This window comes from Carlito syrichta, unplaced genomic scaffold (genome assembly GCF_000164805.1).
Source record: "Carlito syrichta isolate Samal-C Ts95f unplaced genomic scaffold, Tarsius_syrichta-2.0.1 Scaffold301889, whole genome shotgun sequence".
NCBI classification, from domain to species: Eukaryota; Metazoa; Chordata; class Mammalia; order Primates; family Tarsiidae; genus Carlito; species Carlito syrichta.
The window spans coordinates 23,148-50,543 of NW_007245985.1; the positions used below are offsets into that span (position 1 = coordinate 23,148).

Below are 27,396 nucleotides of genomic sequence, written 5' to 3' on the forward strand. Positions count from 1 at the left end.
CGCGGGAGCGCTGGTGGGGGGAGGGGCTGCGGCAGCAGCGGGAGAGGACGATGCAGTAAAAATGTCCAGTCCTTGCGATGTTCCAGTGATAGCGATGGCCGAGCTCTGTTTGAGGAGTAGGCTGCGATGCTGGGGTCCCCAGCCTCCCGGGGGCGAGAGTCAGAGACCCACTGCAGATCTCCCTTGCAGAGGGCTTCAGACACCGGGTTGCCAGGTCGCCATCTTGCCCCGGAATCCATTAAAGTTTTTTTTCTTTGTTTTCTTGTTTTCTTTTGGCTTTGGGGTTGATAAATGTGTATGTTTTCAAGTTTCTTGTGCTGTATTCTCTACTGATTCTGTGCTCTGCTGTTCTCTTGAGAAGTGTGTGGTCATTCTTTTTTTTTCTTTCTTCTGTGTTTAATACCTTTTTAAGTGTCTCCAGTAGAGCTGGTCTGGAAGCTGCATAAGTCTTAGGAACCAGATGTCTGGGAAGGATTTTAATTCTCTATCACTGATGAAGCTGAACTTGGCTGGATAGGAAATTCTTGCTTTATTGTTTATCTTTGAGGACTTTGAATATAGGGCTCCAGTCCCTTCTTGCTTGTAGTGTTTCTACTGATAGGTCTGCTGCTACTGATTGATTTTTCCTGGTAGGTAGTCTGACCTTGATTTTTCCTGGTAGGTAGTCTGACCTTTCTCTCTTGCTGCCTTTAGGATTTTTCCTTTTGTGCCTACTTTGTGCAGGTGAATTACTATGTGTCTAGAGGTTGGTCTTCTCATTTGATGTCTTGTGGGAATTCTCTGTATCTCTTGTGCTTGGCTGGTCACATCTCTGGTGAGATGGGGAAAGTTTTCTTGGATTACCTCCTGGAATACTTGTTCCAAGTTGTTCTCATTTTCCCTTTCTTCTTCTGGGATACCAGTCAGGTGTAGATTCAGCCTCTTGATATAATCACACATCTCTTGAAGGCTTTGTTCTTTCTTTCTGAGTCTTCTTTCTATGTTTTTCACAGATCAGGTTAATTACATGTTCTGGTCTCAAGTTCTGAAATTCTTTCTTCAGCTAAATTAATTCTGCTTTCCATGCTGTCATTTTGTTATTTATTTCCTGGAAGAAATTTTTATTGCCAAAATCTGTTATAAGTTCTTTCATTGTTGCATCTTGTCTTTCTTGAATCTTATTCACCCTTTCCATCCATTCTCTAATCCCTGTCGCATTCTTGGACTAGTCATTGGTGACTTCCATTGTTTGGGCACCAAAGTCTGATTTTTTAGGAGTTGTGTCTTTGGTAGACTTGAAATTTCCTGAGGTCTTCCTTTAGCTTTTCCTCATTTGTGACAGCTCTCTTGTTTTTCTCTTTAGTTCTGTTATTCAGTGTCAGTGGGAGAGGCTTTTCCTTCTGATGTTTTCTCAGTCCTCTATTCTTCCCTGATCTGGGCTCTGGATTTGTTCTATTTTGAAATAGGATGGTGGATGGGAAGCTTTGCTGTCTCTTGTAGTTTTTGAAATCTGAATAAAGTGGGGGATCCGGCACTAGGAATCAGACACTACTTGCAAATTAAAATGTTTGCTTATTGTGGTATGTGTTCTCTGAGACCCACTCCCCACCACCACTCTATATGATGATGTAAAGCCGAAACCAACACACACTCCAAAACAAACTGGAATAACAACAAAGCAAAGCAAAACAAACCACAACAAAAAACTCCAAGAAAACTAAACACACATACACATGCCTAGCACAAAGTGAATAGAGAAGAAAGACAGAAAGACCGAAGGGGGGAGTAAAAAAGAAGGAAAAAAAAAGGGATTCGGGTGGAACCCTCACAAATATATTGACACACCCCTTAAACTATAAAATATGAATATTTAAAAAAACCCAGAAGAACAAAAGAGCAAAAACCAATAATAACAACAAAGCCAAAAGATGAGCACACAGTCATTCACATATACATAAACAGAAAATAACAAAAGAAGAAAGAAACAGAAAAAGAAAAGAAAAAAATATTTTTTCGGGGGATGCAGATCAAACCCTCACATACACATTCATGCACAAAGGAAAAATATTTTTGAAATAGATGAACTAGCAAGAAACAAACAGAAAACTTTTGAAATTAAAAAATAGTCTAAAATTTAAAAAACAAAAAAACAAAAAACAAGACCTGCCCTCTTATGACAGGCTCTGTAATTGTTCCTCTAATCAGGTCTTTCCTGCAGAGTCACCTCTTTCACTCTCTCCTCAGGGAATAAAGCAGGGAAGGAAGAGGGACAGTGCAGGTGGATGGAGCTGCAGTCCTCCCCTCCCACTCTCGTATGGTCAGGGAGATCTCTGGTGGGGATGTTGGGGATTGTCTCTTCCCCAGGTACATACTCTCATGAGGGTGCCCCAGCCAGACCTATTCTGGAATGGAGTTCTCCTATTGTGACTGATGTCCAGCTCTGCCTGGGTTTGTCCCTCTCAGTCTTGGCCCAGCTTTGTGGGTTTGATGTTCAGAGGATTGCTGGGGAGGAGGGGGTTTGGGTCAGCCTCGACTCACCACTGATCTCTTTGGAGTTCCTCCTCATCCTTTTCTGGGCACACCCTTTGTCCCATGGCTGGATCAGGGTAGGGGGTGGGGCACCTGGAACTCAGCCCTAGTCAGGTTCCTCGGATCAAGCCCTGAGTAGTTGATCTGCCAGTCACAGAGATCGGATCTGTTGGTCTGTGGTGAGCAAGTTGGAGCACTTTCCTGCCCCGCCTTCAACATAATGGTGGGGTACCTCTCTTGTCCTCTTGTTTGGGAACTTGCCTCTGGACTCCTTCCATAGCCCCTTCCAGCACCCTGTCAGGTGCTGAAGAGGTGAGGCAAAGCTGGGAGCAGTCTCTCTCCTACTTCAATGGTGAGGGAGCGCCCTGGGCCATAGTTTGTCCCTGAGCTTTTTTAAAGGAAAACTTCTGGTTTTTTTTTTTAAACAATGGTGCTCCATTTCTGTGACCTGGTAAGAGCCAGGGGACTAAGTAGAGAAGCTGCAGCACCAGCTGTTGCACCAGGGCCCCGGCCACCCGCTCACAAGCTCCACTTAATCTCCCCCAGTATTTTCGTCGCCGGGGCACTGGGAGAGGGCAGGGCATGGGCCGTTGGGTGCGGACTGCCCGACTCTGACCTGGGCTGGAGCACCTACTTGGAGCGAATGGAGCCTCAGCGACTGTCATATATATTCATTTTAATAAGCAAACAAATTCTTATTTTGATTTTATTTTATTTTTGAGTTGGAGTCTCACTCAGTCGCCCAGACTGGAGTGCAGAGGCTGCTCCCGGCCACCACGGCCTCGACCTGCTGGGCTCCAGCGATCCTTCTGCCTCAGCCTTCCAAGTAGCCGGAACTACAGGCGCGCGCTACCACACTCGGCTAATTTTTTATTTATTGTAGAGATGAGGTCTTGCCAAGTTGCCCAAGTGGGTTCTCGAACCTGCGGGCTCAGGCAATCCACTCACTTCAGCCTCCCAAAGGCATGGGATTACAGGCTGAGTCACCGAGCCTGGCTTTATGTAATATTTTAAAGGACAGTTAAACTGTAATAATTCATTTTATGGAAGTATACATCCTTACTGCATTAAAAAGAACACGCACAAGTTTATGTACTTAATGGTTTAGATAGGCCTTTATAAAAACAGCTTTATTGAGATATACTTATATGGTATAAATTTTTTTCTAAATGTTAAATTCACTGGTTTTTAGCACATTTATAGAGTTGTGCATCATTACCACTATCCAATTTTAGAACATTTTCAATACCCCTTAAGAATTCCTTGTGCCTATTTACATGGACTTCTGTGAATTAATTTAGAAATAATTTTATAACATTGCTTCTTTGGAAATATATATTCCATAGTGACTTTTCGATAAACATTCCAAATTGACTAGATCTTTATAAATATACTCTGTAGGATAAGATTATATTTAATTTAGATAAAAATAAATATTTGGCAGGGTTTTGGTTCTTCTAAAAAACTCCATATGGTAAAGTACCTCAAACTTTTTTCCAAGTTGTTTCACACTCCAGTGTGTGCATGTGTGTGTGTGTGCATTTGCTTGCAATTAATATAGCTTATGAAGTCTGATCATCTCTCTTTGATTAGAGCAACTGTCCATATATATAATGAATTTGGGGATTTTAATAGATGAAATGTGATTGGTTCCCTTGAAATAGGTTAATGAAGATTTTGGTGACAAATATTGTAACTTGGTAGCTATAGACTCCTTTATGGAAAGAAATGATTCCGTAATGATTTTATAATATATCTTAGTCAAAGTAAATGAACATTTTGAGTTTTATAATAGGATACTTTGCATCACGTTTAAAATTATATTATAAAGCATGTTTTTTTACTATAGTCACATTGAAGACAGGTGATAAAACTGAATATAATGATGAACAGTATTTTTTATTCATTTTCTTTTTGTAAGGAGAATATATAAACCAAAATATAACAAAGTGTGTTCTTGTGAGTCAATTTGAATATCCTGACATAACTTTTGCTGTGCTGCATATAATAAAATATAAAACAGTAGAGTCCCAGACACTAACACAAGCATACAGTGGAATAATTTTTTCAGAGTTGTATCAGATAGTCATCTAGTAAAGATTTTGGCTATTTGTTATATTCTTTTCTTTTTTACTTAAAATTTCTTTTAGACTTAGGAAAATTATTTAGAAGAAAATTAATGGAAAATAAAGTCAGTAAAATTAGTATTTGAATTTGTATTTAGAACAGTGCAGAAATTTACTTTCATTGATGGCACTGTATATATATTGATCAGAATGCAGGTGTGTTCCAGTTTGAAGACAGGATATGAAATATTTGGAAGACATATTTGGTGATAGTATTCCAAAAAAAGTAGTATTTCCTTTACGAAAATATCCCCTCAAAGATTTTAGCCTATAGAAACTGTCCAGTTCATTGAGGTGTCTGTTTAAAGATGGTTCTGAATTTGAGGTAGGATAAAGGAATTGGCTATTGCCAACTTAAGATAGCAATAAGGAAGGCTTAAACTAAAAAACTGGGATGGTAGTCAGTGTTTATACTAAAGTTGATATATGGAATGAATATAAAATGAAGTCATTACTTTAGCAGTGTTCTAAGTGGTTCTGATCTGTGAGGTTGAGCCAAGATAAGCAAACACTGATTACAAATGGAGAGATGATCTCAGTCACACAAATCCCTCCTGTTTACCCATGTGCCTTATCACTTTGATTGTATACAGCTAGTTTCTATTCAGTTATCATGCTGAATTGTAATTGTTTGGGTGTTCTGCACAGGGAAGCTGGTGGCTATACCTGATTTACACATTTGAAGCATGAAATAGCAAGTAGTTAGTAAATACTGGGTAATGATAAATTATATTACAAAAAGAAGCAGACCTTGGAAGATGGAGAAATGTGGTGGATGCTTTGAAACTATTTTTTGTGATTGTTTTTCTTTGTTCATCTGGAGAAATCAGATGACTTCTAAAAACAGGACAGCATACAGATTTTTTTAAATATCAAAGGATTTAAATATTTAAAAATTGAATTTTGATAAGAAACTATGAATATGATGCTGTTGCTTCTGATCTTTCATATGCCAGCCAATGTTTGTTTCTTTTGGCTTCTCATTGAAGATTATTTTGCTGAAAAAGTGAGATCAGGGAGCAAGTTTTTCACTTTGCATTCAGGATGTGTGTTTTGAGCACAAAATGTGATCCAGTCATTGAACTGAACACTACCAAAAAAAAAAAAAAATGAAAAGTGATATAAACAGATACCACCCTCAAGGAATTCTCATTTATGTCATATAATTCTGCAAACAAAACTTAGCAAAGCTAATGTGGAAGAAGAATGCATGTCTTTTTTAAAAAAATTGAATGTTGGCACAATCTCTTTGAAATAATCTACTTCTAGAAAATTGTGGAAGATTATGTTTTATTGGGTCACTTTGCTGATTATTTGTGAAAATATGCTTTTTCTTTTGTTGTTTTGATTGTTCAGAAAGTATAATTTATATGTGTTATTCTAAAGGTGACCAGATTCTATCTTATTTGTATTCTATGAAATAAACAGTTTATAATTCTCATAATTCAGATTACATTCCTAGTATCCCTGCTTTTTATATTGTCTTACATAATTTATTCAGAAGTCAGAATAAACCTTTTCTGAAAGCAAAGCTTTTCAAATACAACATCTATAATTTTAACTAACAATGGCAGATTTATTTGATTGACTCCTCCTTCCTGGCAGTAGTGACATTTTAAGTGTGTAGACATAAAAAGCCTAGTCATTAGCAGTGGACAACATTTCATTATATTAGTGTGAAGGAAAGCCAAAACACATCATGGATCCCAGTTTCTATACTGTTTCTTTTCTCTTTCTTTCTTTCTTTTTTTTTGGAAGGAAAGATTGAAATCATTAGCTGCCACTTAATCGAATCTGTTGTACTGCCTTCTTGCTCATCTAGAATAGTGTAAAATGTGTTTAGGAATTAAGTTGAAAATGAGTGATTTTTGGTTTGTCATATTGTTCAAATGTTCTTCTTAATATTTACTGAGTATTGACTAAGTGTATATTAGTGAGTATGTTGGAATAAGGAAGAAGCATATGACATACAAAAGAGGTGTTAGGTATTCATGTGTCTTGATTGACTGTCCCTAGGGTATTCATATGTGTCTTGATTGATTGTCCCTGAGTATTCTCATGTGTGATTATTTTGTCTGTTTTGAGTATGTATTTCCTAACCAGATGACCTATTTTTAATTGTACTCTTTTTAGTAAACATGTACTAAGCATCTCTTTACTAAAAATATGGTGCTGGCTACTATGACTGGATGTGTAAAATATGGTATAGCTGTGGTGACTGAGGAGCTGAGTGAGACAGAAATCCTGATCTCTGAATACATTTCTCTCTCAACAACTCTGCATTTGTTATATCTGGAATGCTGTTCCTACATTATAACAGAAGCTCAAGATCTTAATTTTTAAAATATTTCTTTATTTCTTCATTCAACAAACATGTTTTTTACATTAAATATGTGTCAGATTTGGAAGTTCTAATGTTTCAGAGGTGAACTTAACTATCATTTTTAAACTAGAGGGAAATGTTTATTCATCATATCGTTTCACAAATAAAGAGACTGACCTAGAAACAAGAAATGATGACTCTTGATCCCACAGATAGATAGCAGCTTGAGGAGCTTGCTTGTTGGCCTCCGTTCTCTCCTTGACTGCCCTTTATGTTAGGTGCTATTCAGGTTCTTGGGCCACTCTCAGAAGACAGTATGGAGGAAGTGACCATCTAGCGAGGCAGTGTCCTCGTTGACTTTCACCCTTGCTCAGCCTTGGTAATAGTGATTTCGTGTTCAGCAAGTGAAATTATATACCATTTGGAGGAAAGTCCTCCAAGTAATATTTAGCTTTTTCATGGATGTGTAATATTTATACATATACATGGAGTACCTGTGATATTCTGTTACATGCACAGAATGTGTAATGATCAAGTCAGGGTATTTAGTATGTCTATCCCCTCAAGTACTTATCATTTATATGTGCTAGGAACATGTGAAGAACTCTCTTGTAGCTATTTTGAAATGTACAATACGTTGTTTAGTCACTCTATTCTACTATGGAACATTGAACTTACTCCTTCTGTCTCACTGTATGTATCCATTAGCTAACCTCTCTTTATCACTCTCCCATATACCCTTTCTGGCTTCTGGTAACTATCATTCTATTCTCCACCTCCACATGAACAACTTTTTTAGCTCCCACATATGAATGAGAACATGTGATATTTGCCTTTTTGTGCCTGGTTTATTTCACTTAACATAATGACCTCTAGTCCCATTCATGTTGCTGCAAATGATAGTATTTTATTCTTCTTTATGGCAAATAGTATTATTGTGTATGTATACCACATTTGGTTTATCTGTTCATCCATTGATGGACACTTAGGTTGATTCCATATCCTTTCTATTATGCATAGTGCTGCAATAAACATGGGGGTTCAAGTATTCCTTTAATATAGTAAAAACTATGATCAAATGGGATTTGTTCCAGAGGTGAAAGGATTGTTCAATATTTAGCTTTTAAAATAGTACCCACTTCATACCAGCCAACTCTCTTTTCCTCTCTCCAAAATTCCTAAACTAAGTTTAATCATTTATGTTGTGATTTTATTATGATTTATTGTGCAAGGTCAACTGGATGGGTGGGCATTTTCAATTTTGTGTGTGTGTGTTTTAGGGGGGTGGTTAGGAGTGGTTTCACAATATTGAATTGTGGTGTTAATTATCTCTGGAAATATAGACATATTTGAGGTGAAGATGTGATGAAAGACAGAATTATTAGGTATGGAGCTACTTCTGTACTTTAGTTTCACAAGATTGTATTAAGCTTTTAGACATTAGCTGCTAATAGTTTGGATGATTATAATTTTTGTGGGAATGTAAGCCAGTGATGATGAAGAAAGTATTGGATTGGAGAGGAATAACATAACATTAGGGAACACTTCTGTTGCTTTCTTTTATGGCTACCAGGAGCTCTTACTTCTTGTTGAGACTTGGAATCAATTATTATTCACTCATTGATTAACTCATTTGCTCAACAAATATTTATTGACTGTCCTGAAAACACAAAGCTAAGGAAATATGCAGTTACAGATATGCATTTTGCATATGAAGGAGTGATATGCAGTCTAGTAACACGAAGAGCAGAAAATAAAACATTTAGTGAAAAGGGAGAGGAAAAGAGCTGTGGGAGTTAAGAGAAGGGAAATAATCTTTTCTAATTATGCTGATCGAAGAGAGGTGTGTAGAGGAGGTGGCATATGTAATGGGCCTTGAAGGTGAATGGTTTGGGCCCCACTGAGAAAAGCTGTGCTAAGCAGAGGCTTCATCATGAGTAAAGGCATACTTGTAAGATCAAATAATTCATTTTGGCTTCAGAATATAAGTTATTTAATGGAAGGTTATTAATAGGAAGATGATTCATTTAGACTTCATTCTATAGGCCAATGATTGGTAAGCTGTGGCCCACCCTGCTGTGTGTTTTTATAAAACATTTTATTGAAACACAGCTATGCTCATTTGTTTACATATTGTCTATGGCTGTTTTTGTATCACAATGACTGAATTCAGTCTTTGCGACAGGGACCATATGATCAAAGTCCAAAATATTTTCTGTAAAAGGTCAGAGAATAAATATTTGCTGACTTCTGCCTTAAGCCACAGTTGAGAACTACTATTCCAGTCTGGGAACTGGCACAGAATAGTTTTTAGGAGCGTTTGTCAGACAGTCCCTATAATAAGTAGGTAGGAGATGGGTAATGTGGAAGCCTGTAGGGTCTTTTAATTGGTCTACACTGGTGCTTTCTAGCAGGAGCAGGGAAGGCATGAATGCAAAATAGATTAAGTAGATGGGATCAGTAGAATTAGGTAAAAGATTTGATGAGAGAAGCCATGGAAAAGGAATGAAAGCCATAGCCTGGGTGACTGTGTGGTTAATGATGTCACCAAAAGAAGGAACACAGAGGGATCTGTGTATAAAAATCTCTGTGATCTGTTGGTCATAGGACGCTGACATGTCTGGTAAAGAACCCCGTAGAACACAGGAGGAGGGTTCTTACAGTTTTTGCAGAACCCATGCATATTTACCACAGTTAAATGTGGAAAGTCTTATTTTATTCTTGTATTTAAATGAACTAAATTCCTATGAGAGTTATTTTTATGATCTTTGTGCATTCTTTTAAAAACACTGACAATTTGAGTTTTTATAGCCAAAATAATTTTAAATAGAAAATATTTCTTGACCTTTGAGAAGTTTAAATAAGTTTAAAGAATATTTCTAAAGTATTTAAGATGAAAATAGCAATGCTACTAGAATGAAATGGGAAAAGTTTCAGCAACCTTAAATTTTTTTGAGTCAAATTCTCATTTGAATTAGATATAGATAACCTTTGCCTTGACTTTTGCCTTAAAATAATTGTTTTGTTATAAAAGTAATGCATGCTTTTAAAATACTAAATTATAAAAGCAAAAATGGCCACAATTCCTCCTTTTCAAGCTGCTGACTTTTATTAATAGTATGAGATATACTGTGTGTACATCTGTATCCATCACTAGGGTTTCGAATACAAAAAACATTCACTTTCCAAAAGTAACATTTATAAATTTTGACTATGTGACACTACCTGGAAAATTTTTGAATTATTTTGGCCTAAGTCTTGATTCATTGACATTATAAGCTACATTTCCCATCTTTAGACAGTATGTTGGGGCTCCTCTGGAACTCACATGGCCGTCTCTGTCTCAGAGGGTTTGGTTTACTTGCCTTGCCTCTCATGGCCCAATTACTCATAAAGCTGGTCTTATTTCCTAATCTTCAATATTTAAAAAAATCAACAACTAGTAGGCTTGAGGAAAGTGCCAATGTTATAAAAGTAGGGCTGAAGAAATCAGTTATACTTAACAGAAAAAAAGTACAGTGTTGTGTTTTGTGAAGTCAGATTAATTCAGTTTTTTTTTTTAATAAACAGGAAAAAGTTAGTTTGAGGCTTGAGTCAGAACAGTTTTATTCTGATTTAAAGTTCATTTTCAAAAATACATGTGTTTGGTAAAAACTTAGAAGTGAACTTTCCTCTTTCCATTCCTGTCCTCTGGTTAATATTAACCTTAATTTTTTTTTTTTAACTTTGTTGAGTGCTTACAATATGTCAGGTATTGTTAAATTTTTTCTTTTTTTAAAAATCATAACCTAAGGAGATAGATACTACTTTTACCTCCATTTTATAAATAAAGAAACTGAAGCATAAAGAAGTTAAGTAACTTGTCCTAAGGTTACTCTGATAGCAGGTGGCAGAGCTGGGATTAGAAACCCAATAAGCAGACTTCAGATTGTATGCTGTGAGTGACTTTATGATTATGCTATTAATAATGTTAACAGTTTCTTGGGTTTTGATCCTAGAAGAAAAAAACATCAGTTATATACCTATATGTAGGTATGTATTATGTATCTATATATATTTATATAGATCAATAGATAGATCTATATAGATTTGTAGATTTATAGATATATTTTAGTTTTGAAATTTTTTTATAACTGAAAGTAAAACAAATGACCAAATTGTAATCCTCTAGAACAATTTAAAATAAAAAGAAATACACTCTCTCTCTGCTCCCAACCCTATTTTTACCTTGATTAAAAAAATTAGTTAAGCATAATTACACAATTTACTTGCACATTCTCAGGATTTCAATAACTTTAAGCTTCAGAGTTAGACTATGGTGAGAGTGCATACATCAAGTATTTTTCACTTGGATGCCATGGTTTACCTTGAAGGGGAAAGATAAAGGAAACAGAAAGAGTAGGCAACTCCCTTTTTTGTGGGGGGGGGGAGTTGGAGTCTCACTCTGTCGCCCAGGCTAGAGTGCAGTGGCTGCTCCTGGCCACCGCAGCCTCGACCTACTGGGCTCCGGCGATCCTTCCGCCTCAGCCTTCCAAGTAGCTGGAACTACAAGTGCGTGCTACCACGCCTGGCTGTTTTTTTTTTTTTTTTTAATTGTAGAGATGAGGTCTCGCCAAGTTGCCTGCGTGGGTCTCGAACCCGCAGACTCAGGCAGTCCACTCACCGGCCTCCGAAAGTGCTGGGATTACAGACTGAGCCATCAAGCCCAGCTGGCACCTTTTTTAAAGGACAGGACCTGAAGTTTACACTAGCTCTACTTATAGTCAGTGAGAAGTAGTCATGAGGCCTCTTCTAGCTCCAGAATAGTTTCTAAGCGGCATACCCCTGTGCCCAGCTAGCACTGGGAGTTTCCATTATTAAAATAAAGACATGGGGATATATCTGGGGATTAGTTAACATCCCTGCCACAAGTCCAGATAGTGAGTATAAGTTTACAGTGCTGAAGTAATTTTTTAAAGTTTTGTTGAATTTTTACTATAAGACACGAGCATACTGTTTTATTTTAATAAAATACATTGTATATAGAAAGGTAATAAACCTTGCCTGATGCATAGCTGCTATCATAGATTATGAACTAGTGAGCGTGAGCCTAGCAGGAAAAGGAACTTGGAGTGGCCTCTGTACTCCCCTAGTCAGATGTTCTGGCAGTGCATGCAGAGTACTGGCTATTAGAAAGACCTGCTACTGAATTCAGGAGCATTAGTTTGCTCTTATTTTGCTACCTGGGATATTAAGTCATTAAAATAGCATCTTTGGAAATCTTTGACCTTGAGGTACACTGATTAAAAAAAAAAAAAAAAGAGTTGTAAGAATAGAGAAATTATTTCAGAACGGAAACATTTTAAATAGTGACTTTTAAACTTCACATTTTGTTAAGCCATTGTGATTCTGTGAATGAACTATGAGGAATAAAGTCTTCAGAAAAGCCAGTGAAACTGTAGACATTATAGTGTCAAGTTTGCATAATTTCCCCTTAAATTTATTGAGCTTGAGTTTTAAGATTTTGAGGTAAGTAGTGACTCAAATATTAATGTATATTGATGCAATTTAGAAGCTAAACACATTTTATCAAATATAATGAATTCTTCAGAAATTGTAATAAATTGGTACAAATTGAATTGATTTGTTAGGCAGTTGTGGCATCTTCTGTAAATGAAATGTTTGCTAATATCATGCAAATACTAATAATTCAATACAATCCGTATAATTTAAGTTGCAGGAAAATTGTTTGATGTACTCTGTAAATGGATGGTACAGGTATTAATCTTGTGTAGAATTCTAAATTCTGACTTTTGTTAGAGATTTTTTTATTGGTTTATATGCCTCAATTCTGACAAGTGTATCTTAAAACTTCTTTTTTCTCTCATTAAACAGCTTTGATGTCATATTTGCTGGTGGCCCAGAAGAAGTTCTAAAAAAGTTCCAAAAGGCAAACCACAAAGTGGTCTTTGCAGCAGATGGAATTCTATGGCCAGATAAAAGACTAGCAGACAAGTATCCCATTGTGCACATTGGGAAACGCTACCTGAATTCAGGAGGTGAGTAAGATGCTGGCATAAAAGTTTAAAACATATTGAATTATAAATATTTAAAACAATCTTTTCTGTTGTATGTAGTAACTTTAGATCTAAAGTTTCAAATAGCCATCATCTTATTCCTATATTGACAAAGCATTTCCCCATATTTTATGTCATTTGATGCTCCTAACAACATAAGGCAATGTCAGTGTTATTATTTTCACATTATCAGTGAGGAAACTTATGTTCCTCAAATTTAAGTGACTTCTCCTAAAGACATTCTTTTGTTAAAGGAAAAGCAGTATGAATCCAGGTCTTCTAACAACAGTTCTTTGAGAATTTTCTAGCTATAGGATATTTGTTTTAGTAAGTTTCCTTACTTGGGAAAAGCTTATTCTTAGTCTGTAATCAAGAAACTTTTAAAAATAAGCATTGCTTAATTTTATGTTTTTGAATATTATTGGAGTAAATAAGTGATTTTTCTTGAAATTAGTAGCCAAAAAGATTCAACACTGAGTCTCTGGTTATACTTAAAGGGTGGCATTAGCTGTGCTACCATGAATTAAAGGAACAAATTATCACATCTCTCACTCTGCCCTTTAAAAAATAAAAAAATTGGTTTTGGGCATTATTATGACTACAGATTTGTTTTCCTTAGATTAAGATTAATGTAAACATATAACCAGAAGACATAACTGAATAGGATGAAGGACATGCTGGAGAAACAGATTGGGTACAAATTACAAGCCACTCTGGGAAAATGGATTTCTTGGACGTTCTACATGTCTATAATACTATTCAGGATAGTTAAAATAAGTGCTGCTTGTATCTGGCTTTTGCTCAGCCACTAATGGCAGTGACTCCTTTAGCAAGTAATTTCTCTTTTTTTTTTGAGTTGGAGTCTCACTCTGTCGCCCAGACTAGAGTGCAGTAGCCGCTCCTGGCCACCGCAACCTCGAACTGCTGGGCTCCAGTGATCCTTCCACTTCATCCTTCCAAGTAGCTGGAACTAGAGGCACACGCTACCACGCCCGGCTCATTTTTGATTTATTGTAGAGATGAGGTCTCGCCAAGTTGCCCAGGCGGGTCTCGAACCCGCAGGCTCAGGCAATCCACTCACCTCAGCCTCCCAAAGACGCGGAATTACAGACTGAGCCACCATTTATTCCTCAATTCCAGCTCTTTTCATCTGCATTTTATTTTAGCAACCCATTCCCATAGTTGTACCTTAAAACTTTTTCAGCTCATACAGATATTGTATTTTTGAAACCTTAAATTCCAACTTACACTACTTCATTTCAAATCCCCTTTTCTCTTCATCTCGATACACCCAGAGTTTGTGCTTTTTGGGACCTCTTGAATATTTTATTTTCTCCCAATCTATTTACGATGGTTGGATTTTACTTCCATATTCATGTCGGAACCTAGGGTATGTCATGTTGGCCACTCTGTCTTCAGTGCCTTAGCATCCTTGCCTCTGGATTTCCAGTTCATGACTGTCAATGTCCTCCTTAGGACAGCTACCCACTCTCTCTTCTCTGCTTGCACACTCTGCAAGCACAACTCGGGTTTGTGCTGCTTCCACATCGTGGCCTGCTAACTGCCAAGCCCTTAGTAACACATGGCTAATCTTTCAACTTATTCTAAGTCCTCCATAGTTGGAAAACTAATTTTCTAAAGGAAGTATTTAGCTATGGAACTATGGAATATGTTTTACTGTATATTTATTAACATTTTTCTGAAGATGACATGCACAGTGAAATCTCATATGTGAATTTATTTATATATTGATATATCTACTCAGGTGGCTAAATTTCAGACTCACAGTGCTGTGGAAAGAACAAACAAAAAAAATTAGCAAATAAGTACAGTTGTGAGCCAATTTAATTAAGGAAAAGGTATTTATCAGTGGGAAAGTGATCATATAAGGACATCATTAAGCTTTCTATAGTCAAAATAATTAGATGGTAGAAAATATAAATATATTCAGTAAAACTTGTATGATTTCATGGATGATATGAGAGTTATTTAGAGGACATGAGTTATGTTTGTGTATATCATTTAGTTTTTAAAAATAATTTTAATAGAAAATTAGAAATCATTTGTATTATATACTGTGAAAATAGATGTAATTTTTAAGTTTATTTGGGACATTTAGGATTTACAAAAGGATAAGGAAACAATTTTTTTGAAGAACACTAATATAAACCACTGGAAAATGTTATATGCTAATACTTCGTGTATTTTTCATCACAGAAGATTGATCATAGGAAATAAAAAATGTATTATCTTTTGATGTTCTAGGATTTTTTTATTTGGCAAGAATAACCATAAATGAGCAACTAGTGATTTGTTTTTATCATGTTTTCATTTTTGTCTTATTTTTCTCTAGGTAACAGTAATTTTTCCTGGATCTATTTCTTTTACTTTTTTTATTCCTATAAGAAAAATTTAATTTTGAGGGTAAAAATTAGGTTTCCTTTCAATTCGCAGGGGTAACATTGGTCCCTTTTTAAAAGTGTTGTATGACAACGAAACAGAGCAGCTTGGCTGCATTTCTGTTATTCAGAGGAAGATTCAGACAGGAAAAGTGATTCTGTTTGTGTCCTTAATAGACAAATGTTATTGGCTGATTTAATGCTTATGCTCTAAAGCCAAGGGGAACAAATCCAATTTTAGACTTCCTTTTTCCAGACTATGACACACAAACCTAGTCAGAAAATGGTTTAGCAGGCACAATAATGACTGACCCAAGTAATGGAAAAATTCCCAAAATGTCCTAAGTATAAAATTTCTTCAGGATGTTTGCAGTCAGTGACAAAGCCAGCATTCCTTTGATAGCATTAGTATTTCAAGCACTGGAAGTAAACCATTGTAGTAGAGACTCTCTTCTATCAGAAACAGTGAGTTCTTTGTAGAAGATCAAGAAGAGATTTTTAGAAGGTCAGAGAAAAAATTCTTGTCTTATTCTATTCTTTTTCGAGTAACTTAGAAAAAGTTAGGGAAACTTTTTTCTTTAGGAGCCCTGGAAAACATCAGTTCTCCGTCTTGTGTCAGTTAATTTTGGGGATGTGTTTATTTAAAAAGAGTCTGGTTATTTTCTGTTTTGTAGTTGATAGCAACGCTCACTGTATTATAGTTTATATATAAAATAAGGGGCATTCAGTAATTCATATTTCTTTCATGGTGAGCTGTGAAATTCTAACCCAAAGATTAGGCCTCTTGGCTTCATGACTTTCTGTGCAACTGATCAGTGGAATTAATATAGACACCAGTTTGTTCTTTGAATCCTAAATTCTCTATTCTCTCTCTGCTGTGTTGCAGGATTTATTGGTTATGCTCCGTATATCAATCGTATAGTTCAACAATGGAATCTCCAGGATAATGATGATGACCAGCTCTTTTACACTAAAATTTACATTGATCCACTAAAAAGGGTGTGTGGCAGCTTGCTTTTTTTTTTTTTTATTGTTTTGGTTGCTTCATTTGCCATATTTTGTTAATATAGAGTGGTCATAAACAAAAGGTTTTATTGGTAACATGGCGACTGGAAAACTGAATTTTAAAGTGTTCTTGTTGATAGCATATTTTAAATAATATGAGTCAGTTGATAGCATATTTTAAATAATATGAGTCCGTAAAACAAGTAGTAAATAGTTGAGATTGGTTTCTCTCTCCTGTCTGGGTGTTAGCACTAGCTTAATGTGTCTTTATGGCTCCTCTTGGTCAGCAACCTGTGAAACTTGGTGGATCAGGCAGAAGGGCAGAGTAAGGAATCAAGGCCCAGCTATTTCTCTACAGTTATATTGAAACACATATTAAAATGCCTTGATACCAAAATGAAATGACAGCCCTCACACCAGTGTTACAGTCTATCTTCACTGCATACTCACTCCCAAGGCTGCCCTATCAAAGCAGAATAAGTTATATCATAAAAACTTTTGAGCTTGGAGATCTAAAGAGACAATAATGAAGTCTCAATGACTACAGAATGGCTTCTGTCAAATTATTGAACAGATAGCTGTCATTTATTAACACATTTATTTTTATTATATAAAAGCATAAGAAATGTGTGCTCTTGCACTCACTCTATCTTATGGCTATAATGATGTTTTCTCACAAAAACTATTCTAACAGCTATTTGATACCAGTGTATTTTGCAATTAAAAAAAAGTATTCTCATTTGTAGTACTTTTAGCCTTACAAAGCCCTTTGTGTCTCGGTGAGCTTTTTTGATCCTAGACAGGTAAGAGGCTAGACTCTAATCCACACTTTCCCAATTAAGAAACTGAGGCCACATAGTTAGTTCGTGTCACTGTAAGGATTGGATCCTAGGTTCCCCGAGAACCCAAATGAGGATTTTCTACTATTTCACATAATGGTGACATTGACTTCATGTGCTTACATTTGTGAAATAACACTCTTTTTGATATTTTGAATTGGTACTCAAAAGGTATTTTAAAATTTTACATTCACCTGTGACACCACTGAAGACAGAGACCTCCTTATAAGTTTTGGAGCCTGAAGATTGAGGGTACTGAGGAAACATTGAGACCAGAAGCTTTAGTCAGTGTCCAAGTGTTTGGTGGTCCAGAGTGGATCAAGCCTGTGGATATAGTAGTCTGGGTGTGATCCTTTGATGGATCCTATGGGACTTTGTAGCCAGTTTGTGGATTAAGAATATGTTAGAATATGAAGCCTGGAGATTTAAAGAGATAATAATGAAATCCCAAAGAGGTTAGAGCCTGAAGATCCACAGGACTGTGGTATAGACACAGTATTAAGCCTGTTGTTAGTAAAAATACTTATATGTTCAACTGTCACAAATAGAGTAGCTGAAAATAGCAGTGGCCTAAGTAAGATAGATGTTTTACTTATGTATTTTTTTCCACTATCACATAAAAAAAAAAAAATTAGAAAACCCAAGTCTGTTATGTTGGCTTCGGGGTATCAAGAGAGAGAGCTCTTTGTTGCTCTAGCATTAGCACATAGCTCCCATTTATAATGTAACTTGTCCAAAATGGCCATCAGTGTTCCAGTCATTGCATTTATATTTTGGGCAGCTAAAAGGCAGAATAGTAAAAAAAACAGGCTACCTCAACTTCTTCAACTCTCTTCAAGTAGCCTTTCTAGAAGTCTTACAGAATACTTTCTTGTAATTTTCTTTGACCAGAGCATATTTATGTAGCCACACATAATATACAAGGGAAAATTTGTTTTTTATTTCAGGCACACTTGTCCTACTGAAAATCTGAGTTCTGTTACTGGGGCTTAGGGACAATAAGCAATCTGTTATAGGCCTTAGAGAGAACATTCCTGAAATTGATTTAAGTGAAATTTTGGAGAAAAGTAAAAGCAGATGTTCTAATCTGAGAATATATATTTACCTAATGCATGTTAATATTTTATAAGTTTACTATACATATTGAATACAGTTGTAACATTTCATGAATTGTGTACTTTTGGATGCTGGCATTAGGAAACAGAAAATTTTCTTTGGGGTATTTTACAGTGAGTTGCAACTATAGCTGTTTCTATGTCTTTTTGCTTGTTGATTTGGTTTTTTTCATTTATTGTATTGTATTATATTGTATTTATTATTTATTTTAAAGATGTGAGATACAATTCAGGATTAGTTATACAAGTGGACATTGTGCAGGTAAAGTTGGGGCTCCCTTTGGTCCCCACTTTGCCTGGTTTGAGATCAGGTACCCTATTGATGTTGTGTTCCCCAATCCCTCACTCTGGCAGTATCCTGCTACTACCAATCCCTTTCATATAGTATTAGGGTAAATGTTCAGGGTCTGCTTATGAGTGAGAACATATGGTGCTCTGTTCTATGTTTCTGTTGTTTCTATGTCTTACCCAAATACTTCAGTCATCTAAATATTTTGATTAGACACTTAACATGTAAGAATTTTAAACTTTAAATTCCCAAAAGAACAAACTGTATTAACATGATAGTGATGTTTTTGTTTTGTTTTTTTGTTTGGCATTTTCAGTATTTGCTGGGACTTTTTGTTTGCTTTTTCAATATTATTTCTATTATTTTTTAGGAAGCTATCAACATCACATTGGATCATAAATGCAAAATTTTCCAGACCTTAAATGGAGCCGTAGGTATGCTTTCTGAATACTGAATTGCTCATGTTTACACATGAACACCTGTTTTCAGCTAACTTTTTTTGTTATGTCCATTTGGTGGTCATGACTAAGGTTTACAGTATAGATATTGTAACCTTTAAAGAAGATTGCTTATATATGAAGCTTAGATTTATAAGCTCAGTACATCCGGTTAAAATCGTTTCTTAACGCTAATATGAAAAAGATAAACTTTTGGCTTTAGGTATCTTAAAATTTAGTGTCTCACCGTCTGGGGACTTTAGATATATTTATTAATTAATTATACCTCATTATTGCACATCTTTCAGTATAACTTCTTTGTATTGTGAATTACTCCAGAGTATGAGAGTAGACCCTTTGACCCAGCTGAAAGGTAGCTGAAGACAACTAGACAGGTAGACCGTGGAAGAATGTGTTTGTGTTTGTGTGTGTATGTGTGCACGCGCGTGTTTGCATGCGCTTGTATGGGTGCATATGCATGTGTGCCCGGGTATGTTTTCCTAGAGATACATATATCTTGATAAAAGTACATTAATACATTAAAATTAATTAATCAATACATTAAGTATAAAAATAACTTAATTCATTAATACTTTAAAAAATTAAAAATGCATCACAATTCAATACAATTTTACAAGTCAGTTCACATAGTAAAAAGATTTTCAGAATGAGTTTGGATTGCTCAAGACATGTGAGGAAAGGTACCTAAAACCAAATAAACAAAACCCTGCTTTTCCTTCCTTCTTGTTGTCTTCTCTGTATTATTGTAGTCGACTTGATTTTTAAGAACTGGAAATATTATCAGTGGTGGTCAATTACAACAAGCTTGCTTTTATGGCAGGCAGCGTTCTACTCATTATACATACATTGTTGTTATCTTGATAGTAACCCTGCAAGGTAGGCATGGATCACATTTTACAGATGAATAAATTGAGACACTAACTTAACTCAGTTAGAATGGCATTACTATCAAGGGACAGAGACAGGGTTGCAAAGGCGATTTTCTTCTACCAGTCTAGTGGCTTAGCACCTCTCATTTTGCTGATGCCAGGTCAGAGTGAGTGAAGAACACTTGAATGGGTATCCATATGTGTGTCAGTGTCATCCTTCATTTTGAGTATCTGATGATTAGGAGAAGTTTCTAAAAGTGTTGTAGCACATGCAGTATCATATTCATGAGAAATTTTGTAACAATGACACACACACACACATACATGTAGACACACACATGCAAATATAGACATATTTTAAATTATTAAAAGCTGTTTTCTTTTATTAACCAGATGAAGTTGTTTTAAAATTTGAAAATGGCAAAGCCAGAGCTAAGAATACATTTTATGAAACATTACCAGTGGCAATTAATGGAAATGGACCCACCAAGGTAAGTCACAGTGACTTTTACCTAGTTCTCTATTTCTTAGCAATAGACTGTGGATTGATATGTGCAATATTGTTTTTTAATTTTTAAAAATGTCTCTAAAAGATCTTATTTTGGTTCCAACAATTTACTGGTTTCATCTTTTACATAGTATATTATATAGTTTCATATTAATGAAACAAACTAATGATTTTTCCTCAGCAGAATGATAATTTATAGCACATTTTACTTTAGTGTTTTATTTAATAACAGCTAACTGGAGACAGAGCCATGTTTCCCTTGTACAGGGTATCTTCTCTGCATAGGAATTGTCCAGGCCATTAAGAGCTCATTTGTTTTACCTGACTTACTATTTTCTAAGTTAACTACACTGTTAAGATTAGGGTATAATTATAGATCGAAAGCTTTCTCTTGCTCTTATTTTATACCAGAGTTAATGGCAGGGATGTAATTTGACTAATAAAATTTTGGATGCTTTTCTGTCTCATATATGTAATTGAGCTTGTTGGTAATGTTATTTACTACAAAATTAATAGATGAGAAGATTTTATTACTGTCTAATCAAAATGGAACATAATTTGCACTGAAAAAATATAATATTGTGTTTAAACAATGTTCTGATATGCCAAGATACTTTATAAAAAATACCTAAAAAAGAGATGAACAGATTTGCCTTGTGAAAAGAGAAGATGGGGGGATGTAACCTGATGTTTAGGAGGAGCAAGTAATCTGATTTTGAATAAAAACTATATGAATAGAGAGAAATTCAAGGAAAAGCTCACACTAGCAGCTTCTCCTCTGTCAAAATGGAAATATACAGATTCTTCTCTATCTAATCTTTCTCCCTAGCTTTTCATTCCATCCCTGCCTTTCTGCAAAAGTCTTCCCCATCTGCTTTCCTTTCTCTGTTGTGAAATCACTTTCTCCAGTTCTGCTCTCTCTTCATCTACACTTTAAAGATCCCCAAGTCTTCCTCATCCTATAAGCAAATGAAAAACCATGCCAACACAGATTAGAACATCCTCTTCAATACACATTGACTTCTGCCTGTTCTTGTCTTTTCTCCTTCCCTTCACTGCTGAACTTTGTTATGGACAACTCACTGCCACAACTCTCCTTCCTACCACTTCAGGAAATGCTTCTATCAGGATCTGTTGTGACTTCCATGTTGAGTAGTAGACACCCTTCAGCCCTCATTTTTACTTCACCAAAGACTACGTCTGACAATATGTTGATCCCATGTACTCCTTCTTGAAATGTTCTCATTTTGTTTACATTTCTTGGCTTCCATGATGTTCTGAAGCTTTGTCTATGAATTTTCTGTTCTTTCCTCTTTAGTCTATTTTTTCTTTTTCTTTTTGAATATACACTTAAAAAATTTTGCAATTGTGTGTGTGTGTGTGTGTGTGTGTGTGGTGTGTGTGTGTGTGTGTGTGTGTGTGTGTGTGTGTACGTACGTGGTGTGTGTGACTCTCTTCCTGTACTGCTTTCATAAATGTTCACAGGTATCTACCTGAGGCCTCTTCTTTTTCTCTTCTATACATGTTCTTAGGGAGTTTGCTTTATTTCCTTGTTAGTAAATCTCTCTTAATTGCTGATGATTTTCAAGTTTTTGCTCTAGCACCTATATTTTTCTGGAGTTCCAGGTCTGAATACTAAACTGGTAGATTTGTTTTTTGTTTTTTTGTTTTTTTGAGTTGGTGTCTCACTCTGTCACCCAGACTGGAGTGCAGTGGCCGCTCCCGGCCACTGCAACCTTGACCTGGTGGGCTCTGGCAATCCTTCCACCTCAGCCTTCCAAGTAGCTGGAACTCCAGGTGTGCGCTACCACACCCGGCTAATTTTTTGATTTATTATAGAGATGAGGTCTCACCAAGTTGCCCTGGCGGGTCTTGAACCTGTGGGCTCAGGCAATCCACTCACCTCAGCCTCCCAAAGGCGTGGGATTACAGGCTGAGCCACCGAGCCTGGCTTAGATTTGTTTTTGTGTCATATAGAACCAGAACTCAAGACCTTCAGCTCTGCCTCCTCTTGTATTCCAAGTGGTCACCCAGAACTTGGGTTTAGTTTTGGCTCTTATCCAGGGCTTTTCAACCTTTTGGCTTCCCTGGGCCACACTGAGTATAGAGGAATTGCCTTGAGCCACACATAAGTTATTAGATATAGTTAGTGTGTATACATAATAAAACTTCTTTTTTTGTATTTTTATTATAAAGTTTAGAAAAAGAGAACAATATAAAGCTAGTGAGAAATTTGCCTTGTTTTTGTAAAACTAATCTACCAATGCCTTTCAGTGAAAATGGTTGTAATTCTTAGTGAGTTCTCAAGGTGCTCATCAGAAATATTTGTTCGAATTTTGCTCTTCATATGCTTCATAATTGAACGCAGCTGCTCACAAATGTATGCGCTGCCAAAAATTGATGTCATGAATAAGGCATGATTGTGTAGTGAGTGATATTTTTCTCTAGAAAGAAAGATCTTCTAAAAGTCTAATAAAGAAATATGGTTAAATTTTCCTTTCAATTGACTATCTGATTGCAGCTCTTTGCATTCCATTTGAAAATTTGCAGGTAAAATATTAATGTCAACTGAAAATGGTGTAGCAAAATAGTAATTATTTTGCTAGAAATCTGAAATCTGTTTTCAATTGTTGTGTTAAGATTGAACGCAGAGCTGTGTATTTTTGGTCATTCACAGGATTGAGTTTAGCTAGTGTAACAAAACGTGCTAAATTATTTTCCATAATTTGAGCTTGCTGTAATTTAAGTTTCGTTTTAAGCACAGTATTGCTTTGGAACTTCAAAAATGGAACTATGCATGGCGTTATGAAGAAAATTAACACCAAAAAACATATGATGCTAAAAGATGTTGTGGGACTGCATTACTAGCTGGCTTGGGTTGCATGTGGCCTGTGGGTTGCGGATTGGACACGCCTGTTCTAGACACTTCCCACTTCCACTCCAAGGGCCTTCTGTTCTAACTTTTGTGCATGATGGTTTTAGCGAATTTTCCCAGGCCCATAGCTACTTTGTTAGTGAAGCCATATGCAACCTTCTACCAAACCATTCACCTCCTACCCCCCAGCAGCCTGGAACTCTGTTAAAGCAGAAACCCCCTGCCACCCTGCCACCCTGCTCACCTGTATAATGCCTTTCCATGGACTTAAGTATGAAGTTATCAATTCTCAACTTGTCTTACAAGGCTCTTTATTTTGTTCCCACCGGTCTACCACCCCGTTCATTCTCCCATTCCAGATATGACACACATTCTCACACTCCTCACACTCAATCATTCTCTCCTTCAGCTCCAGCCTTACTAAATTTCTTTCAACTTTGTAAGTTTTGCAATTTCCTCGTCCATGCTTTCTCTTCATTCTGGAATCCTCTGCCCCTAATTCCCACCTGCTGTTTACAAACATGGTCTTTACTCCTCAGGTCCCCTGTGTGCTTTTGTAATATCTCTGAACTTCTACCGTCACAGAACATACCACACACTGGGCAGGGACAGTGTTTGCCTATTTTCTTGTCTCTCTTACTTATTAGGCCTTTAACCTAGGAATTACAGAAATTGTATCTGTCTTGTTGACTATTGTTTCCCCAGGGTCTAGCCACATGTATAGTGTGTATTAGGCTCTCAATAGATCTAAATTGAATGTCAGAGTGTATAAACAATCCAATGATGGGGTATTATTTTTGGGAGTGGTAAGGCAGATTTTTTTTCTGGCAGGACAAAAATGTTATAAAATTACTGTGGGCCACTGTAACTTTTCCTGGGCAAATTTGATAAATAAACCTATTTTATCCATGAAGTTCTTTGCCGTGTGTGTGTAGTTTCTGTTTTAGCTCTCTGTGATACTATCAGTGCCAGTTAGGCAAGGGCTGATACGTCCCAGCTTCTCCCATAACTAAATAGTGTGTTATTCCTCCTTGGTAATGCAATATTTTAATCAAATTCAAATGTTTTGAAAGAGTGAACTTGGCCTTCAGAATTTAGCTATGTAGATAAGCCTGATGTATAGTGATTTCATTGTGAGCACCCATTTTCAGAATGATGCTCACTGGAGTTTTAAAAAGCGACTCCAGCATTTTTCATAAAGAAAGTAGCACTAATCCTTAATCATTTAGAAGGACCTAGGTGTACTAAGAAATTTGGACGTCTTCTTGGAAACATTTTAGTGTGGAGTAGTACTGTTTCTGGCATTTCCAGCTATGTGTGATGATCCTAGTGTGTTTTCTCTGACATGATCCTATTTAGTTCATTTTCTTATGATTCTGTTAAAAAAAGAAGTAAATTTAATTATAAAAATTATGTGTACTACAAAACCTTGAGAAAAATTGTATATATAAGTATTTAGCTAATGCTAATACTTTAATTCATAATATTATATTAAAGGTGAACAGATGCACATAAGTATCATGTCACATATTTCCCTTGTCCAGGCTGATGGGGAAAGACAGCTGATTACTACAAACTTTTTTTTAACCTTTATAAAAGGTGAGAGCATTTTTATATGAATTTTTATAAGTTAGTTTTATTTATTGTTTTGTTTAGGAAGGGATGCTTGTAATGTCAGTGGGTTTGAGCCACAATATTGAACTAAATGATATTTAAGCAATTTTTAAATTTAAAAAATATATACATAATCCATTAGTGACAAATTATAGTGTGTTGGTAAGATTAAACTATATAAAAGTGAGTTTTTTCTTAGTTACATTCTTTAAATCTCATGCTATTAAAAAGAAAAATTTTATAATTATAAGTAACTTCAAAAAGCCCTCTCACATGGTTTTTATTCATAATTTCTTTCAGTTTTTATGTCTTTTCAGGATACATCCACACACATTCATACTTATGTTTTGTTTTCATAATGGTATATAAACAATTTTGTTTCTTAATATTTTGTTTGAAACATGTTTGTATTTATTTGAAATAATTTTATACTTTTACAGGTAATATAAATCAATATTTAGATATAGACTATGATTTCTGGCTTGAAACTTTACTTTTTATTCTTTGAGCTCATTTATAGTTAGTAATTCATCATAAGATGCTTATTTTAGTGCCCAGCCTTTGCCTTTAAATATCAGAGTATGTATCTTAAGGTAATCATTATTAATTTGATAGTATTTTTATACAGAGATAAACAGGGGAAGGTCAAATTATTTGATCTGCACACAAAAATATATCATTTCAGAAACTAATTTGGTTTGCAATAAAAATAAGGACCTTACTTTTGTGCATAGAAGTCACAATGCTGGAATCATTGTGACCTTACATAATTGGATACATTTTTATAAGAAAGAAAGAAGAAAGGGATTTGGTTGGAAAAGTTTCTCTGCCAATGCAAATGACATCATACTTGGAAGCAGCTTGATATTGTGAAAGAAGAATCAGGAAAATACTACCACCTAGTAGCTGAGGGGTGCCCAGACCAGCCTAACTACGCAAATAGTCTCTTGCACCTTCCAGAGTTGCCAGCAGAAAAGTCTGCAGTTTTATGACAAAAACAGATGTAAATGGGGATGGCAGTTGAATAACCTCTGTTTTGAGTGTTGACAAATACAAAAACAGGGACGTTCCAGTCAAAAGTAATGTTTCTAAAATATCTTAATATCATATCTTAATTATGAAACAAATCAAGGTAGAAAGCACAAAATGAAGTTTTACTGAAAACTGAAAGTAATGGCATTTTATGCTCTTTTTGAAACTATTGATCATTTTCAAATTCATATCAGACTCTAGTAGATTGATCAATAATTCATGAAATAAATCATAAATTTTCAATGAGATTTCTAAGATAGGAAAAGTACTAATCTTTATATGTGATGGTGGATTTAGTTATGGTCAAATATTTAGAAGATTTTTTTCTTCCTTTAAAAAAAAATTATTTCCCAGGATATTTTTTTAAAAAACTGCATTTCTCACTTGCATATTCATTGTCTCTTTCAAAAATAATGCTTAACATGGGATCCATTTTCATATAAATCCCTTTTCCTTCAAAACAATAACATGTAGAAACATGAGTGATTAATGTTTGCATTTGTCCCTTGATAATTAACAGTACATTTTAATTTCTGTTTTTATTATCAAGACGCTTTAAAATGACCACATTGACTCTTGAAATGCCATTAATGAATATCATGGCTACATATTTCCTGCCTTGTAATTTGTTTCCTGAATTATCGTGTAATCCAAAAGAAATGTGAATGAGTTACTTGTCCATGTCCTGTATTTTTGCTGTAGAGGTTAAGTATAGTTGTATAACACAGAGATTTTACCATTTTAATTAAAGTTCTTGTTTCAGCAGCATTGTTTAAAAGTTTCAATACCATGAGACTATTTTAACAAAATCCCAAACATTTGGGAGGAATCTGGTAAAATGTTACTAGACCATATCGTGTATCCTACACTTGAACATCTCCTTTAGGACCTTAGAAAGCTAAAAAAAATCTAGTTGGCTCTTGTATACATTTTTTGACCCTTATATGTTACACATAGATGCTTTTTCTTTTGATTTCATCTTTTCAATGAAAAATTATTAATTATATAAGCACAATGAGAATGTTAGGTGTTTCCTTTTAATAGTATAGGCAAAAATATAGTTTGTAGAATGAAAGAATTTTTAAAAACTGCAAATGCTCTTACTAGGCATTAAAATTGTGGAGTGTGTAGTAATTATATTTATTAATTATTTATCAGCAGGAATTTTTTCCTAAATTGTTCAAACTCTAAAGATATTCAATAGTCTTTTGAGAGTGCAGAGCAAATCTTAATGTAATTATTACCTCTGTCCTGCATCTGCCCCCCACAATCTTTTCCTGAATCAGCGCCCTTAAATCACTTCCCAGAAGCCTAGTTTATAGTAGCATAGTTTCCAGGAAGAGCTTAGTGCCTTTTGGTGATAAAATTTACTCAATATCT

The 27,396-nt window shown here is 35.5% G+C and overlaps 1 protein-coding gene across 1 annotated transcript in view; it reads left to right on the forward strand.

Annotated features, from left to right (window-relative positions):
- PLOD2 (procollagen-lysine,2-oxoglutarate 5-dioxygenase 2) overlaps positions 1–27,396 on the forward strand; it is a 61,810-nt gene that overhangs the window by 11,826 nt on the left and 22,588 nt on the right. Inside the window, exons 3-6 of the mRNA XM_008055590.2 lie at positions 12,832–12,995; positions 16,299–16,411; positions 19,031–19,094; positions 20,381–20,478. Of these exons, the coding sequence (XP_008053781.1) occupies positions 12,832–12,995; positions 16,299–16,411; positions 19,031–19,094; positions 20,381–20,478 (439 nt within the window). The remainder of the gene's footprint in view (positions 1–12,831; positions 12,996–16,298; positions 16,412–19,030; positions 19,095–20,380; positions 20,479–27,396) is intronic.